Raw genomic sequence first — 16,197 nt, 5'->3', positions numbered from 1 at the left:
GGGGCGAGGCGGGGAGGGGCGAGGAGAGGCGGGGAGGGGCGGGGAGAGGCGAGGCGGGGAGGGGCGGGGCGAGGCGAGGCGGGGAGGGGCGGGGCGAGGCGAGGCGGGGAGGGGCGGGGCGGCCGCGCCTGCCGCGAGCACCCACATTTTCTGCCGGCCTCTGCGCGCCGGAGCCGCGTCTCCTTCCGCCGGTGCCGCGAAGCCTCATGGAAGCCCCGGAGGGCGGCGGAGGGGGGCCTACAGCGCGGGGCCCGGAGGGGCAGCCGGCCCCCGAAGCCAGGGTGCACTTCCGAGTGGCGAGGTTCATCATGGAGGCAGGTAACCGCGGCTGGGGGAGGCCGGGACAGGCGGCGCCGCGGCCCGCTTAGCGGAGCGGGCCCGGCTGGCCAGGCCGGCCTCCGGAGTGCTCACCGTAGCAGAGGCCGGGAAGCCCGGCTCGGGGCTGAGGACCTCTCCCTTTGCGCCTCGCCCGGTGTGCTGAGCAGTGAGTCGCGAGGTATCCCCATGGCGTGGACCGGTGTGCAGGCCCTAGGAGAGGACGTGGCCGGGTCGGGCCTCCAGCGAGGCGGGGACCAGCCCGGGCGCCCGCAGCTCTGCGCAGTGCGCCACGCCTTCTGCCGGCACCCGCGGCCCTGCGCTCCGGTAGACTTTATGGCGCTTCGTCGCGCGGAGCCTTTTGGAGAACGCTGTCCGGGGGTTCCTGTCACTCCGAGGACCTAGGCTGCTTGCAGCTCCTGTTCCGAACCCTGCCAGGACATCCACAATAGTGTTGGGCTCCGCGCTTCCCAGGCGAGGTGATTAAGCCAAGATCTCTGTAGAAACATCTTTTCCATCCAGCCATCAACAGTATTTTTTTTTTTTTTTTTTTTTTTTGAGACGGAGTCTCGCTCTGTTGGCCAGGCTGGAGTGCAGTGGTGTGATCTCGGCTCACTGCAACCTCCGTCTTCCGGACTAAAGCAATTATCCTTCCTCAGCCTCCCGAGTAGCTGGAATTACCGGTGTGTGCCACCGCACCCGGCTAATGTTTGTATTTTTAGTAGAGACAGGGTTTCACCATGTTGGCCAGGCTGGTCTTGAACTCCTGGCCTCAGGTGATCCACTTGCCTGGGCCTCCCAAAGTGCTGGGATTACAGGCATGAGCTACCTCGTCCGGCCCATCAACAGTATCTTGATAGGAGATACTGTTAGTTGGCAGGTAGTTATTTCCTACCTTTACTGCCTGGGGAAGAAGGGTTGGGCAGATGTGCTTTCTACTCAAGGTGGGCAGAGAGTCTGAGGACTGCTGCAGAACTGTTCATCCTAGTGGTATGTAAATTTACTGTAATTTGCAAGAAGAGTTGCAAAGTTATTATTAGGGAAGGATGGCAGTGACACCTCATCTGCTACCGTCTGCTCGGAGGGTCCGTGTAAATTGGGGTTTGCTCTGTAAAACAAGGCTTGGAAGGTCATGTCAGTAACAGCACCTTATCTGGCATCTCCTGGAATTAGGGGTCCCAGGTAGGAATTGTCTCTATATAACAAGTTTAGACCTTCTGAGGGACTTCTTTGTAAAATGTATTGCACAAACCTTTGTCCTTTGTAGGAGGCTAAATATTGATTTCCCGAAGATGTCCCTGTCCTAATCCCTGGAACCTGTGAATGTCATCTTATATAGCAAAAGAGACTTTGAAGATGTGATTAGAGACCTTAAGATGGGAGATCATCCTAGATTATCTGGGTGTAACCACACCCATCCTTATAAGGGAAAGGCAGGAGGAGTCACCGTCAGAGAAGGTCACTTGAGGACAGAAGCAGAGTTAGAAGCTTTGAAGATGGAGGAAGGGGCCAGCAACCAAGGAATGCAGCCCTCCTCTAGAAGCTAGAAAAGGCAAGGAAACATTCTCCCATGGAGCCTGCAGAAGGAGCCAGCCCTGCTTAGACATTGATCTTAGCCTTCTAGGCTAGTTTTGGACTTCTGACTTCCAGGATCGGAAGAGTATAAATGTGTGTTGTTTAAGTGGCTGAATTTGTGGTGATTTGTTGCAGTAGCCCTAGGGAACTGATCTACCTTCTTAGGCAGAGGACGCTGACCGTCATTTCATGGTTGATTGTCGGTTGTTCTTCACCTTCCTGTTTTGGCCTAGTGCATGTCATTTAACCTTCTCTTGTGAACCCTGGTTGTTGTGAATTTGTTTTGGTTCTGTGCACCAGGGCAGTGATTTTCTTAGGAGCCATTCAGGGATGGGCTGGGGATGGGCTTTAACCCCTAAGTGAATCCACTGAGCCCTGCTCTGGTGTTTTGAGTTTTGTTCACCTTAAAAATTTTTTTCTTTCTCTTTTTTGTAGAGACAGGGTCTCACTCTGTTGCCTAGGCTGGTCTTGAATTCCTGGGCTCAAGCAATCCTCCTGCCTCAGCCTCCCAAAGTGCTGGGATTACAGGCGTAAACCAGCATGGCCAGCACACTTTTCAATGTGCTGGTGTCCTTCCCTGGTGCCTGGCCGTGGCCATAAACGTTGCCTTTTCTCTGCAATGCAAGTGGTTACTCTTGGCAGTCACGCTGCTTGCTTTGCTCACCTCTTGTAACCTGTGGACTAGGAAACCAGTGCTCAGTGTAATCCTTCACTGTGACTTCAGGACTTGTGGCACCCATGAGGCTGTTTCTTTTCTGTCGTCGTAGCTGTGGGGTGGGCGACTTCTAGCTAGCTGTTTGCTAAGGTGAACCCAGACACACAACAGCATATAGTCCTTTTCCAGGGTTTTGCAGAAGCTGCTATGCCAGTTGCTAACTGAGCAGTACTCGGAACCCTTGTTTCCCAGAGCGTGGTCTACAGACCCCTGACATGGGCATGACCTGGGGCTTGTCAGAAGTGGAGAACCTCAGAGCCGCAGACCTACAGAAGGGGAAGTCTGCATTTGAACACCATCCCCAGGGGCTTGGGTCACCCACTAGAGTCTGAGAGCCCAGTGAGAGACCCAGCAGGAGCCACGCTCTGCTGGAAGTTCTTAGCCTTGTCTAAGTAGGGTTGTACCTGCTAGGGCCCATTCCAATGGCTCCCCTCACTGGCGCAGTGAGCCAGCGCTGGATTGAAGTCCTCTCTTGCCTGCTTTCTCTCTGCAGGTGTCAAGCTAGGGATGCGGTCCATTCCCATTGCCACTGCTTGCACCATTTACCATAAGTTCTTTTGCGAGACCAACCTGGACGCCTATGACCCTTACCTGATTGCCATGTCTTCAATTTACTTGGCCGGCAAAGTGGAAGAGCAGCACCTGCGGACTCGTGACATCATCAATGTGTCCAACAGGTAATGGCATTTGGCTGGGCTCCTGATCTCCACCCGGTGGGGGGGAAGGGCAGGGAAGGCTCCTATGGGGCCCTGCCCACCAGGTGCCAGCAATGGATCTTGGAAGGAAGTACCTGGATGGCCTTGAACCAGGGCCAGAAACAGTAGCAGCAAACGTGAGAAGGAGCCTGATGTCAGAGGCCAGTGGGGTCTGTGAGAGAAACGCTGGGCCAGATTATGGGGAGCCTGGAAAGCTGGATGGAGGGCAGAGGCGGGGCTTCAGCAGAGGGAGCTTGGAGAGGCATGTCAAAGAAGATTCTGTGGAAGTCTTAGACAGGGATGGCTGCAGGCAGAAGAGCTTGCCTGTAGCGGGAGGGTGCAGACCCAGCCAGGTGGTGGGTCCCAGTTGCTTAGGAGCCTCGCCCTGCTGTGGGTGTGGCGTGGGCATGGCACAGCCGACCCAAGCAGGTGTGTTCCTGCTGGGGCAGGATGCAGGGTCTTCGCCAAGGCGAGGGAAAGATGGTCTGGGAAATATAAAACTGAGAAATGTTCACTTTTTGGAGTACATCATTCCCATGAGAGGCTTAAATATGTTCCTTGGATGGCTGGACGTGGTGGCTCATGCCTGTGATCCCAGCACTTTGGGAGGCCGAGGCGGGTGGATTGCTAGAGCCCAGGAGTTCAAGACCAGCCTGGTCAACATGGTGAAACCTCGTCTCTACCAAAAATACAAAAATTAGCCGGGCGTGGTGGCGCATGCCTGTGGTTCCAGCTGCTCGGGTAGCTGAGGCAGGAGGATTGCTTGAGCCCAGGAGGTCAAGGCTGCAGTGAGCTGTGACTGCACCACTGTACTCCAGCCTGAAAGACAGAGCAAGACCCTGTCTCAAAAAATAAAAAATAAAAATAAGATAAAAAAATACGTTCCTTGGGCCCAGAGTGAGAGCCCTGGGCATTGCCACCTCAGGTGATGAAGACTCCCTAATGCCGGGCTGAGTATAACAGGAAGCACAACCGACCTGGCATGCTCAAGCTTCCGGTTCCTCTGGAGCCATCGCCAACAGCCAGTCTTTGCACTTGACGTTTTGCTGAAAGATAGCGGACAGCCCTTCTGGCTAAAACTAGGAGCTGGCTTCTTTCCTCTGTTGGTTACTGTTTTCATTCTGTACATTAGATGTGGAGATGAAGAATTTTTGTATAAAAACACAAATAAAATGACCCTACATTAATCTGCAGATGGACGATGTAGTTTGCATCTGGACATTGTGTGACTTAAGCAATTTGAGCCATCCAGTGCTCAGGGGAGACTGCCCTGGCTGCTGAAGCATTGCCATTTCTCTGCGCAGGTACTTTAACCCAAGTGGTGAGCCCCTGGAATTGGACTCCCGCTTCTGGGAGCTCCGGGACAGCATCGTGCAGTGTGAGCTTCTCATGCTGAGAGTTCTGCGCTTCCAGGTCTCCTTCCAGCATCCACACAAGGTACATGCTGGGGAATTGGTGCCTGTTTGGAGAGGCTCAAGACATGGTCTCTGTTCTTTATCCCAAAAGTGCATCCCATCTCATACTCGAGAGCACAGCACAGAAGGAGAGCAGGGCTGCGGCTGGGAACTGGGTCTCCCGGCTCTGTGTTTGTGGCTGGGTTGGCCGCCCGGCCTCTCCTGTCCCACTCCTGTGGGTTTTCTCAGCCAATTCTCATTTCAGCTTCTGCCTTTCTGCCTGCTCATCTGTGGGCGGGGTCCGTGCTGTCCGCTGAAGCTGTGGCAGCTCCTGTGGCCCATATAGATGGTGTGCACGCTGGGCCTCGGGGAAGCAGGCTGGTTTCGTGACCGGCCAGAGTCCCCGTCCCCAGGAGATGCTGTGATGCCTCGGAGCACGCCTCCAGCTCAGCTGTGCTTAGGAAGCCATGGGGAAAGCCAAATCGCTTGAGTCAAGCAGCACGCTTTGAACTTCTAGGAACGTGTGAGTCTCAACAGAGGAACCATTTCAAACAGTAGTAAAAGGGAAAAGTGGAACGCTTAGGCGACTGGCACACGATGCTCTGGGCACCGCAGCCCCATGCATGGGCAGCTCAGAAGGCTGGCCGGAGACAGAGATGGAGGAGTTGTGGTTTGGGGCTCTGGGCTAGGAGTTTCATTCTTTTTCATCAGAACTCTTACTGAGATCATTGTAGATTCCCACGCAGTTGTGACATGTACCCTTGGCCCAGTCTCCCCCAGGGGGAACACAGCCAGGATGCCAACACGAACACAGTCCACTGGCATCCTCACTTCCACTTGTATTCCTGTGTGTATTTTTTTCTGTTCCATTTTATCACGACTCCGTTCACGGACCTACCACCACAGCCAAGGTGAGAGACAGTTCCACCCGCATGGGCCCTTCGTGTTGCCTTTCTAATCTTGCCTCCAGCCTTCCACACTCCCACCTCAGTACCTGGAAAGCCCTGGTCTGGGATTTCTGCGCAGTGGTGTCTTAGTGGGCAGAATGCTTGCTGAGCATCCTCGGGGAAGGTGGGAGATGCCCTGGTGGCTGCAGGGTGGAGTTGTCAAGGCGACAAGGCTTAGGAAAGAGCAGCACTCAGACCTCAAGGGGTGTGTGATCTGTGCCCAGATGGGGAACTGATAGCTTGGTGTGGCTGGAAGCCTGCCAGCCCCTTCCCCTCCTTCCAGTCAGGGCTGGGGTGGAAAGTAACCTATGTATCCCTCCTGCATGGTGTGCTGGGGTCACACACATGTGTGTTCCAGACTGTCCAGAGAGCTCGCAGCATCTGTCTTATTGTGTGAGGTTCTGGCAAAATGTCAGTGTTCTGAGAGCAGGAGCTGGCAGCTGGGCTGGGAGGTCATTTGGATGTTGTGGCTGAGGACAGCGTGTGCCCTTGGCAGCAGGCCAGATGCATGGGGAGCAGCACCCTCTGTTCTGCCCATGAAGAGGGTGCTCTATGGAGCACCAGGCCCCGAGGAATTTCATGGTGGCCAGAGCGGGCCCTGTGGTGGAGAGGGACTGCAGTGGGGGTGGCTGTCGTAGGTTTCCCTAGAGCTGGGTCTGGAGGGTGAGAGTAGGCAGGTGCATACGGTGAGCTGGTTTCAGGCAGAGGGCTCAGCAAGTGCGAAGGCCCTAGACGGGGTTTGCTGGAAGGCGGGGTGGGAGGGGCAGGAGATGGGGCCAGCAGAAGGCCTTGGAGCTTCTTCCTAAGGGACATGGAAGCCGCTGGAGGGTTGGAGCAGGTGCTGATATGATTATGTCAGCATGAGGAGAGCAGCTGGTGGGCCTAAAGGCTGACACACGTGTCTTTGCAGTACCTGCTCCACTACCTGGTTTCCCTCAAGAACTGGCTGAACCGCCACAGCTGGCAGCGGACCCCCGTTGCCGTCACTGCCTGGGCCCTGCTGCGGGACAGCTACCACGGGGGGCTGTGCCTCCGTTTCCAGGCCCAGCACATCGCTGTGGCGGTGCTCTACCTGGCCCTGCAGGTCTACGGAGTTGAGGTGCCCGCCGAGGTCGAGGCTGAGAAGCCGTGGTGGCAGGTGAGGTGGCTGCTTGGCACACTGGACATGCCCTCTTTCCCTCTGGAAGTCTCTGTATTGCAGTGCTCACCAAATTCTATTAATTATCCATGAAGAAAGATACGGGCTGCTGGGGAACATGGAAGCTCGAAAGTACCCTGTTGCGATGGCCTGGGACAGGCTCTCCCCCTCAGCACAGTTGCCATTTAGGGGTCCCGGATGTCGAACAGGAGTGCTGGCCTCCACCAAGACGTCGCTGGTGTCCTGGGAGGAGGGTTGCCCCAGCGGAGAACCGCTTTTACTGAATTGAGTGGGAACTTGACTGTGGTCACAGGTTACTAAACCTGGCTTCCCATCAGAAACATCTGGGGTGCTTTATGGAGAGGGCTGGATGGCTAGGTAGGTGACAGCTAGCTGGCTAGTTGACAGACACCTGGATGGATAGGTGAGAGAGCTGATGGGCAGGGTGGCGGGTGATAGGTATTAATAGGTAGATCATGGAGGGGTAGATGGTAGAACTCTGTAGGCCTGTGCATAGGACAGCTTTCCAGGTGGCTGGTGCTGTTCTGCATAGAGGTACCCCTGCCTCTCTTCCCTGGCCCGTGTGCCTTGTGGAAGACCACAGCATTCGCTGATTTTTGCGTGTTTATTGTCTAATCTCGTATCCCCAGTCAGCTGTGAGTGCCCGAGGCTGGGCATCTCTTCCCCAATCTCCCGCGCCTCCCTGGCACCATAGCGGGTGCTCATGTGTCTTTGAACCCATGCACCCGTGTTCCCAGTCTCAAGCTGGAAGCACCCTGTCCCCGAGGCAGTGTGCAGGTGGTGCAGGGCCATCTGTGTGGACAGACAGTATTGCTCCATGCTCGGGCTGCTCGGGGACTTTCACATAATGTGGCTGCCTCGTGCTCAGGGTTGGACTCTGGGGGGGCAGACACCCTCTGGGGACATCTGTTGGGTGTGGCCCTGGCCCTGGCCCTGGGCTGCCTGGCTATGCTGCATCTCTCTTCCTTTCTGCTCTGTCTTCTGCACTTGCTCGTAAACCTCACCTGGTGTGCCAGTACCACCTGCGTCCCATGCTTAGCCCCTCCCAGAGGAGTGCGAGCCCAGGTGACCCTGCACAGCCAGGAAGCAGCTCTACCAGCAAGTTGTTTGCTGGCGGCCCAGACTCACCCAGTCATCGTTCAGACTGGGAAGAAGTTACCCTTTGTGGGGTGCGGAACTTCTGTTCAGCCAGCTCTTCTTAAAGGCTCTGCTAAACTTGACCTGACCTTTGCCTCCCAGCTCGGGGCTGTGCACCAGAAGCTTCCGGAATCCAGGTGCCTCCTGTGGGCTGGCGGGGTGCGAGGGCCTGATCCCCCATGATGAGTGAGATCCTGGGAGGCCTCACCCACCCGGGTGCTGCAGAGTTCACGGCCTGGCTTTTGAAACCCTTTCTTCCTTGTGTGTTCTCGGCTGCCACTTCTTACAGTGACACCTGTCACTTATCTGCCACGGGCTCGGCATGGCAGCTTGATGTGCTTCCCTGGAGAAGCCTGCCTGTACTCTGACTTGCCAGATGAGCAGGGACAGTAGCGGGGTCAGAAATGATGCAGATCATCACACAACACTGCTGAAACTTCCACGTCCAGAGCCACACCGAGTGCCCTCCATCCCCTCGTTCCTGAGCAGAAGGAGAACCTGCCTCTTTCCAGCCACTGCTGCTTTTTGTCTTATAAGCAGATGGACTGCCCTCAAAAAGGCAAAGTCCCCAGAGGCCAGCAGTGTCTCCTCCTAGGACTTGGGTCTGTGTCTCTTCTGCTGTCAGGTGCCCCAGGGTTGCCACCTGTTCTGTACTGTTATATTTAATTGTGGTGACATAGGCATCACCTAAATTGTACCACGTTCACCATTTTTAAGTGTGCGGCCCAGGGGCAGAAGCACATTCACGGTGCTGTGCAGCCATCACCACCATCCAGCCGCAGAACTTGTTCATCTTCCCAAACTGAAGCTCTGGCCCCGTTCAACCCCAACTCCCCACCCCCCAGCCCCTGGCACCCACCCTTCCACTGTCCTCTCTACAGAGTTCACGGCTCTCCTTTGAGGCCCCTCACAGGAGTGGAATCCTACAGTGCGGGCCTTTCTGTGACTGGCTCCTTTCGCTGAGCACAATGTTGGAGCCCCCACCTCAGAATGTCCTTTCTTTTGATGGCTGACTCATATTTCATGGCCTGCATGGACCATATGATATTAACATATTCATCCATCGATGGATGCAGGCTGCTTCCACGTTTTGGTCCTGCTTTTTTTTTTTTTTTTAAATAGAGACAGAGTCTCACTCTGTTGCCCAGGCTGGAGTGTACAGTGGCGTAATCTCAGCTCACTACAGCCTCCACCTCCTTGGTTCAAGTGATTCTCCTGCCTCAGTCTCCTAAGTAGCTAGGATTACAGGTGCCTGCCACCACACCTGGCTAATTTTTGTATTTTTAGTAGAGACGGGATTTCACCATGTTGGCCAGGCTGATCTTGAACTCGTGACCTCCAGTGATCCACCCACCTCAGCCTCCCAAAGTGCTGGGATTACAAGCGTGAGAGCCACCATGCCCAGCCCCTGAATGTTTTTTAATGATTGCTTCTGAGCTTGGGGTTTCCAGGAGCACACAGGTCACGGACCCCAGCAAGCAAGTGTGCATTTCTGAAGTATTTGTTTTTCACCCAGAGCCCAGGGTAAGACAGCTATGCTTCCTGAGTCAGGACTTGGAGGGTGTCCAGGTCACCATCTCCTACCTGAGGTTGTAGGCCACAGAGGAACCTGGGGTTCTTTGGGAGCATTCAGCAGGGGTGGACGTAGGTCCAGTTCTTGCCTTGACTTGGCCCAAGGCCTTGATCATATTGGTACATTGGTTCCCCAGGCAGCAAGCTCTGGCACAGGGTGGCTACAGACGCAGCATCTGACCAAGGTCTTGCTGCTTTACTTACTATTTTATTTCCCTTATCATTGGGGATCCCGAAGAGCACCCTGGGGCTCAGTGCTGTGCCAGGAGTGCTCGGAACTCAGAAAAGCTGTCACACTTCCAGTTCCGGTTTATTACAAGGAAAGGACACAGGTTATGGTGAGCGAAGGCTCAGGGTGCACAGGGCGGGCTCCAGGAGAGACCAGGCGTGAGCTTTAGCGGCTCCTCGCCCAGGGGAGTTGTGCAGACAGCACCTGTTTCTTTCGGCAACAGTGTGGGACAGCGTGCACGGAGTCACAACCGGGAAGCTCACCCCAGCCGTGGCGGCCAGTGTTTCCATGGGGGGTGGGCTGCGTGGGCATGGAGCGCCTGCATGGCCAACCCTGGTCACTTGGGCTGCAGCCACCAGAGATCTAGCTGGGACTCTGTGGCCCAAGGGCCTCACCATAAATGATGTGGTTAGCACAGACCGCCTGACAGTCCAGTAAACCAAGACGCTCACATGGGGCAGGATTTTCTAGGGACCTAGAGGTTATCCTCCAGGAGCCGGGCAGAGGCCAGACCTGCCTTTGGAAGGTACAGGGTGTGGACCCCAGCCTGTGGTGTGGCCCTGGGCTGCAACCTTCCTGCCATGGGCCCCGAGGATGTCCTTCGCCGTCTTGCGAGTGCTCCTGCACGTGGTGGTCTGGACTGTGGAGTGGGTCCACATGCTCCCCAGCAGCTGGGTTAGGGTAGGCGTGGGGTCCGGGTACTTAGCCTGCCTGTGGCTGCACAGGGACTGCCACCCTCTCCTCTTGCCAGTGTCCGCAGAGACCCTGGACCTGAGGGAGTCCCGGGCAGGAGGCAGGAGCCTGTGCTGTGGACCCAGCTGTGTTACCAATTCCCTGCATGGTGTTGGACAGGTCCCCTCCTCTCTGGGTCAGAAGATCACCAAGGCCTGTTCGATCTGGAATGTTCTCGGCCTTGTAAAGTGTTTGATTGGCCTCAACGGGCTGGAACTAAACGGCTTTGCAGGAGAGCTGCCGTCTTCCTGCATAGCCAAGTCCCTCTGCCCCTCCCCTGCCCATGAAATGTGATTCTCTGCTTAGTGACAGGTGCCTTGTTTAACACAGGGGGAGTCTAACTGGAACCTGTTTTCCTTCTTCTTTCTAGGTGTGTAGTGACGACCTTACCAAGCCAATCATTGATAATATTGTGTCTGATCTCATTCAGATTTATACCATGGACACAGAGATCCCCTAAGGTCCTGGCCCAGGCCTGCCCAAAGAGAATCCCAGGATGGTCGGCTGCCTGGGGACATTGCCACCACGTCGCCATGATGGCTGGTCCCCAGAGGACCAGCTGGGAGGACTGGTTGTGCTGCTGGAGAAGGGCTGGAGAAGGCGATGGCATGCTGCCGCTTTGACAGTCCCTAGCAGTCGCGGTCCAGGTGATGATGGGAGCCACGCCACCAGCGGGCAGGCTGGGAGTGCACTGTGTGCAGCTGACCCAAGGCAGCCACATCTGCTTTTGTCCTTTGAGAGGACTCTGACTACAATAGAGGCATGACATCAATGAAAGGAAAATCATGAAATCGATGAGACTGAATCCCTATGGATTTTTTAAAAGCCGGATTTATAGGGAGAATGAATGTGCAACATGACTGAAATCTATTTTGTGTAATAAAAGGTGATGCAAGTCAATGGGGACCCTTGGCTTTGCTCTGCAGTGCATGCTGCACATGGGGGTGTGAGGGGCCCTCAGAGACTGGTTCCCTCGGAGTGCTCTCAGGTAGAGTGTGTCCCAGCCATCAGGCGGCAGGCTTGGGGTTAGGGAGGATCACTTGCATTCAGAAAAGCCAGTCCTGATCGAACATAACTAAAAGTAATGCATTTTTAAATGTCAAGGTAGCCAGTCTGGATGGGGAGGCTGGAGAAACTCAGAGCTGTGGCCCCCAGTACCCCTCTGACTCCTTGCTCAAAAGCCAGTGGGTAAGAAATAGACTAGTCCAGGAGGCGCTCTCTGGGTCCCCTTTCAGGCTAGATGTACGTTCAGCATGTGGCGTAGGGCCGGGGGGCTGGTAGGTTTACACAGGAGGGTGGGGCTCTGGCTCCTGCAGGTGCGGGGGCAGGGGTGATGCAGGTCAGGGCAGAGTCTTGCTTGACTTTACAGAGCGATTATGTTCAGTGTCCTCAGGATGAAGTATCTGAGCAGATGTCACAGGCTTCCCTGGTGGGCAGGCTTGCCCCGGCTGACCTGCCCTTCATTTTGTAGAACTCCCCTGTGGGTTTTGATGATTAACTTCTCCTAAATGTGGGCTCCTGCTTTACCTGTTGTAAGCTTTTTAAGACTAATCAGTCAAAGAACCACATTTATTGAGCAGCTACTGTGTGCCCAGTCCTTGCCTACACTCTGGCAACCAGGTGAAACTCCTTGCTTATGTGGAGGGAGAGATGGGAAACAGAATGAGAATGTGTAGCGTGGTAGTGAAAAGTGCTCAAGGGAAGAGAAGGTGGCCAGGGCTCAGAAGAATTAATATGGTAAAAATGGCCCTCATGGCCAGGTGAGGTGGCTCACACCTGTAATCCCAGCACTTTGGGAGGCCGAAGCGGGTGGATCACCCGAGGTCAGGAGTTTGTAGACCAGCCTGGCCAACGTGGCAAAACCCCGTCTTTACTAAAAATACAAAAATTAGCTGGACGTGGTGGTGGATGCCTGTAATCTCAGCTACTCGGGAGGCTGAGGCAGGAGAATCGCTTGAACCTGGGAGGCGGAGGTTGCAGTGAGCCGAGATCGCGCCACCACACTGCAGCCTGGGCGACAGACGGAGATTCTATCTTTTTTTTTTTTTTTTTTTTAAAGAAAATATTCACAAACTCTATGTCTGACAAGGGGTTAATATCCAGAATATATAAGGAATTTAGACAACAGAATAACAACCTAATTTAAAAATGGGCAATAGACCTAGCAGACATTTCTCCAAAGAAGACATACGAATGGCCAACAGGTATATGAAAAAATTGCTCAACGTCAGGAATCAGGGAAATGCAAATCAAAACCACATCAAGGATATCACCTCACTTCAATTAGAATGGCTATTATCAAACAAAAGAAAACAAGCTTTGGTGAGGATGTGGAGAAAAGGGAACATTCACACACTACTGGTGGGATATAGTATAGCCACTATGGAAAACAGTATGGATATTCCTCAAACATTTTAAAAATAGGCAGGGGATGGTGGCTCAGGCCTGTCATCCCAGCTCTTTGGGAAGCGGAAGTGGGAGGATCATTTGAGCCCAAGAGTTCAAGACCAGCTTGGGCAACATATGAAGACCTCTTGTCTATTAAAAAAAAAAAAATTAGGCCAGGCACAGTGGCTTATGCCTGTATTCCCAGCACTTTGGGAGGCCGAGGCAGGAGGATGGCTTGAGCTCAGCAGTTCGAGACAAGACAAGACAAGACAAAAGACAAGACAAGACACAGATGGAAAAGACAAGACAAGACACATTTTGGCATTCAAATACATTTTAACATTCCAACAAACGAAGAGTGGGTTCTGGAGTTAGACCACTTGGCTGTGAAAGCTGGTTCTATCACCCGTGTATCTTGGGCTGATTGATCCACCCCTTTTTCTTTTCTTTTCTTCTCTTTTCTTTTTTCCTTCCTTCCTTCCCTCCCTCCCTCCCTCCCTTTCTTCTTTTCTCCTTCCGTGCCTCCCTCCCTCCCCTCTTTTCTCTTTTCTCTTTTCTTTTCTTTCTTTTGCAATCATGGCTCACCACAGCCTTGGCCTCCTGGGTTCATTCGATCCTCTCACCTCAGCCTCCTGAGTAGCTGGGACTACAGGTGTGCACCACCGTGCCTGGCTAATTTTTTATTTTTATTTTTGGTAGAGTTGAGGCCTCACTATGTTGCCCAGGCTGGTCTCAAACTCCTGGACTCAAGCGATCCTCTAACCTTGGCCTCCTAAAGTGCTGGGATTACAGGCGTGAGCCACCATGCCTGGCCCGGTATGTTAAAATGTAAAACCAATAAGGAACATGGTAGTTGCTTGAAATAACAGGCAATCATTGTGGTGGGGAAAATCAGTGCCCGCCAATTCTAGATAGAATCATGTGCTTCATGTTCATCTCTGGAAGTCTGGGGGACACTATAGATGTCACTGTAAGCACTTAAGAGCAAAACTGTAAACACCATCTATTTTCTCATCTGAACTTCCAGAAAGAAAGGACTCTGAGGTGACAGAATTGCAAGCCGGAAACAGCCTCCCACGTGCCTAACAGAAATACAGCCTATATTTCTTCTGGAGCCTAACAGAGCCTCCCATGTGCATTGAACTGTGCTGTGGGTGAGAATAAAGCTTCTTGATTCAGGTATAAGAAAAAAAGAGGAGGAGAGACACAGACACGGGAGAAAAACCACACGACAACAGAGGCAGAGGTTGGAGTGAAGCATCTACAAGCCAAGGAATTCCGAGGATGGCTGGCAATGCCCAAAACTAAGAGGAGGTCCTGGAGCAGATTCTCCCCTGGAGCCTTCAGAGGGAGCATGGCCTGCCCATGCCTTGATTTTGGACTTCTGGCCTTCAGAACTGGGAGAGAAGTTTCTGTTGTGAGCAGCCACGGGCCACTCACACACGGACCTCCCCCAGACCCCTGCACAAGCCTTTACTCCCAGGACTCAGCTGTTTCAGTGAGTTCTGATTTTCCCCCGTGGAACCTGTGTCATGTTTGAAGCAGAAGCTTGTGGACAAGGGATTCACAGACACAAATTTGCGATTCTTTTGGGGTAGCATGATGTCTCTCCATGAAGGGCCAGCTGTCTTGGTATGGACTTTGGCTCAATCTGGACTTACTCATCCTTATGGTTCAGGATGCACTTGGACACCAATGCAGCAAGGACATGCTGCGATTCTTCTGCCTGCTGTTTTCAATTTGTCTTTTCTCTTCTCTTTTCTCTTTTTTCTTTTCTTTTCTTTTTTCTTCTCCTCTCTCTCTCTCTCTTTCTTTCTTTCTTTCCTGACAGAATCTTACTCTGTCACTCAGGCTGGAGTGCAGTGGCACGATCTGGGCTCACCACAACCTCTGCCTCCTGGGTTCAAGCGATTCTCCTGCCTCAGCCTCCCAAGTAGCTGGGATTACAGGCATGCACCACCAAGCCCGGCTAATTTTTTTATTTTTAGTAGAGAGAGGGTTTCATCATTTTGGCCAGGCTGGTCTCGAACTCCTGACCTCAAGTGATCCCCCGCCTCGGCCTCCCAAAGTGCTGGGATTACAGGTGTGAGCCACTGCACCCAGCCTGATTGGTCTTTTTGCCAGTTTTAGAAGCTTGGACTCTGATGCTTTGAATGACTTTGAAGCCATTTTTCTCGTCTCTTGGCAGCCTTCCTGGAAAATGCGTCTTCCAGTGCTGCCAAGTCGAAAAGGGAAAGAGAAATCCAATGAAATGAGGGGAGTGTGGTCTTAGCGCCATCGCCAGGGTGGTCATTGGCAAGTCTTGGCCACAGGATTGCCTTGCTGGCTCTTCCGGGCTCAAGCAGGGGTGGGACCATGGAGCATGGCATGCACAGGCACAGGTGTTCAGGGATGCAGCATGTGGATTAAGGGAATGAGTGAAATGGTGGGCTTTCTTCCTGTGGCTTTGGATTAGCGAAGGCGTCTATGATTGGAACGCTCGTGCACTGCTGATGAGAATGGAAAATGGAGGTTTCTCAAAAGGTTCAACCTACAGTTCCCATAGGATCCAGTATTTCCACTGCTGGGTATAGGCCCAAAGGAATGGAAGGCAAGGTCTGGAAGGGCGGTTTGCATACCCATGTCCACTGCAGCGTGATCCACAATAGCTGAAATGTGGAAGCAACCTAAATGTCCATGGATGGCTGATTGCATAAGCAAAATGTGGCATATCCAGACAATGGAGTATGATTCACCTTAAAAAGGAAATTCTGACACATGCTTCCACATGGATGATTCTTGAGGACATCATGCTAGTCACAGGAGGGCAAATACTGTAGGATTCCACTTCTATGAGGGGCCTAGAGTGGTCAAATCCATAGAGGCAGAAAGTAGAAGATTGGGTGCCAGGGGCTGGGGGGTGGGGAGTTGGGGTTGAACGGGGCCAGAGCTTCAGTTTGGGAAGATGAACAAGTTCTGCGGCTGGATGGTGGTGATGGCTGCACAGCACCGTGAATGTGCTTCTGCCCCTGGGCCGCACACTTAAAAATGGTGAACTTGGTACATTTTATGTGATCTGTGTTTTACCACAATAAAAGAAGTGAGGAGTGTGCATGTGTGTCAGGGAGCCTCAAATTCCTGGGCCTAAGGGATCCTCCCGCCTCGGCTTCCCAAAGCGCTAGGATTACAGGACTGAGCCACCGTGCCATGTACTAGAGGCCCTTTCAAGTCAAGACAGCCGCGGCTTCTGCAGCAGCTGGAGCCCCTCCCACTGGGGGCCTAACATCCCAGCATAAGTTCCTCTTCTGCATACACATCCGGCCAGGCTGCTGCACACCCAGGGGAAAGCCCCTCCTGCCT

General features: G+C 53.6%; 1 protein-coding gene across 4 annotated transcripts; it reads left to right on the top strand.

Moving 5' to 3' along the window:
* Positions 1–110: 110 nt before the first annotated feature.
* On the top strand, positions 111–15,949 carry CCNQ (cyclin Q). Of its 4 annotated transcripts, none has more exons than XR_008497175.2 (6): positions 116–318; positions 3,099–3,282; positions 4,605–4,737; positions 6,552–6,779; positions 10,901–11,356; positions 13,886–15,949. XR_008497175.2 is itself a non-coding variant. In XM_054472635.2 (5 exons), exons 1-5 carry the CDS (start codon positions 207–209, stop codon positions 10,928–10,930), a joined length of 687 nt encoding a protein of 228 aa, XP_054328610.1. In that variant the 5' UTR covers positions 111–206; the 3' UTR covers positions 10,931–11,370. The 4 variants fall into 4 exon arrangements, 2 of the variants coding, with proteins under 2 accessions (XP_054328610.1, XP_054328609.1); XR_008497174.2 differs by having other exon boundaries at positions 119–318; positions 10,841–11,356; XM_054472635.2 differs by lacking the exon at positions 13,886–15,949 and having other exon boundaries at positions 111–318; positions 10,901–11,370.
* The last annotated feature ends 248 nt before the right edge of the window (positions 15,950–16,197 follow it).

Source organism: Pongo pygmaeus, chromosome X (genome assembly GCF_028885625.2).
Source record: "Pongo pygmaeus isolate AG05252 chromosome X, NHGRI_mPonPyg2-v2.0_pri, whole genome shotgun sequence".
In the NCBI taxonomy this organism is placed as follows: Eukaryota; Metazoa; Chordata; class Mammalia; order Primates; family Hominidae; genus Pongo; species Pongo pygmaeus.
This window is presented reverse-complemented; position numbering and strand designations above follow the sequence as displayed.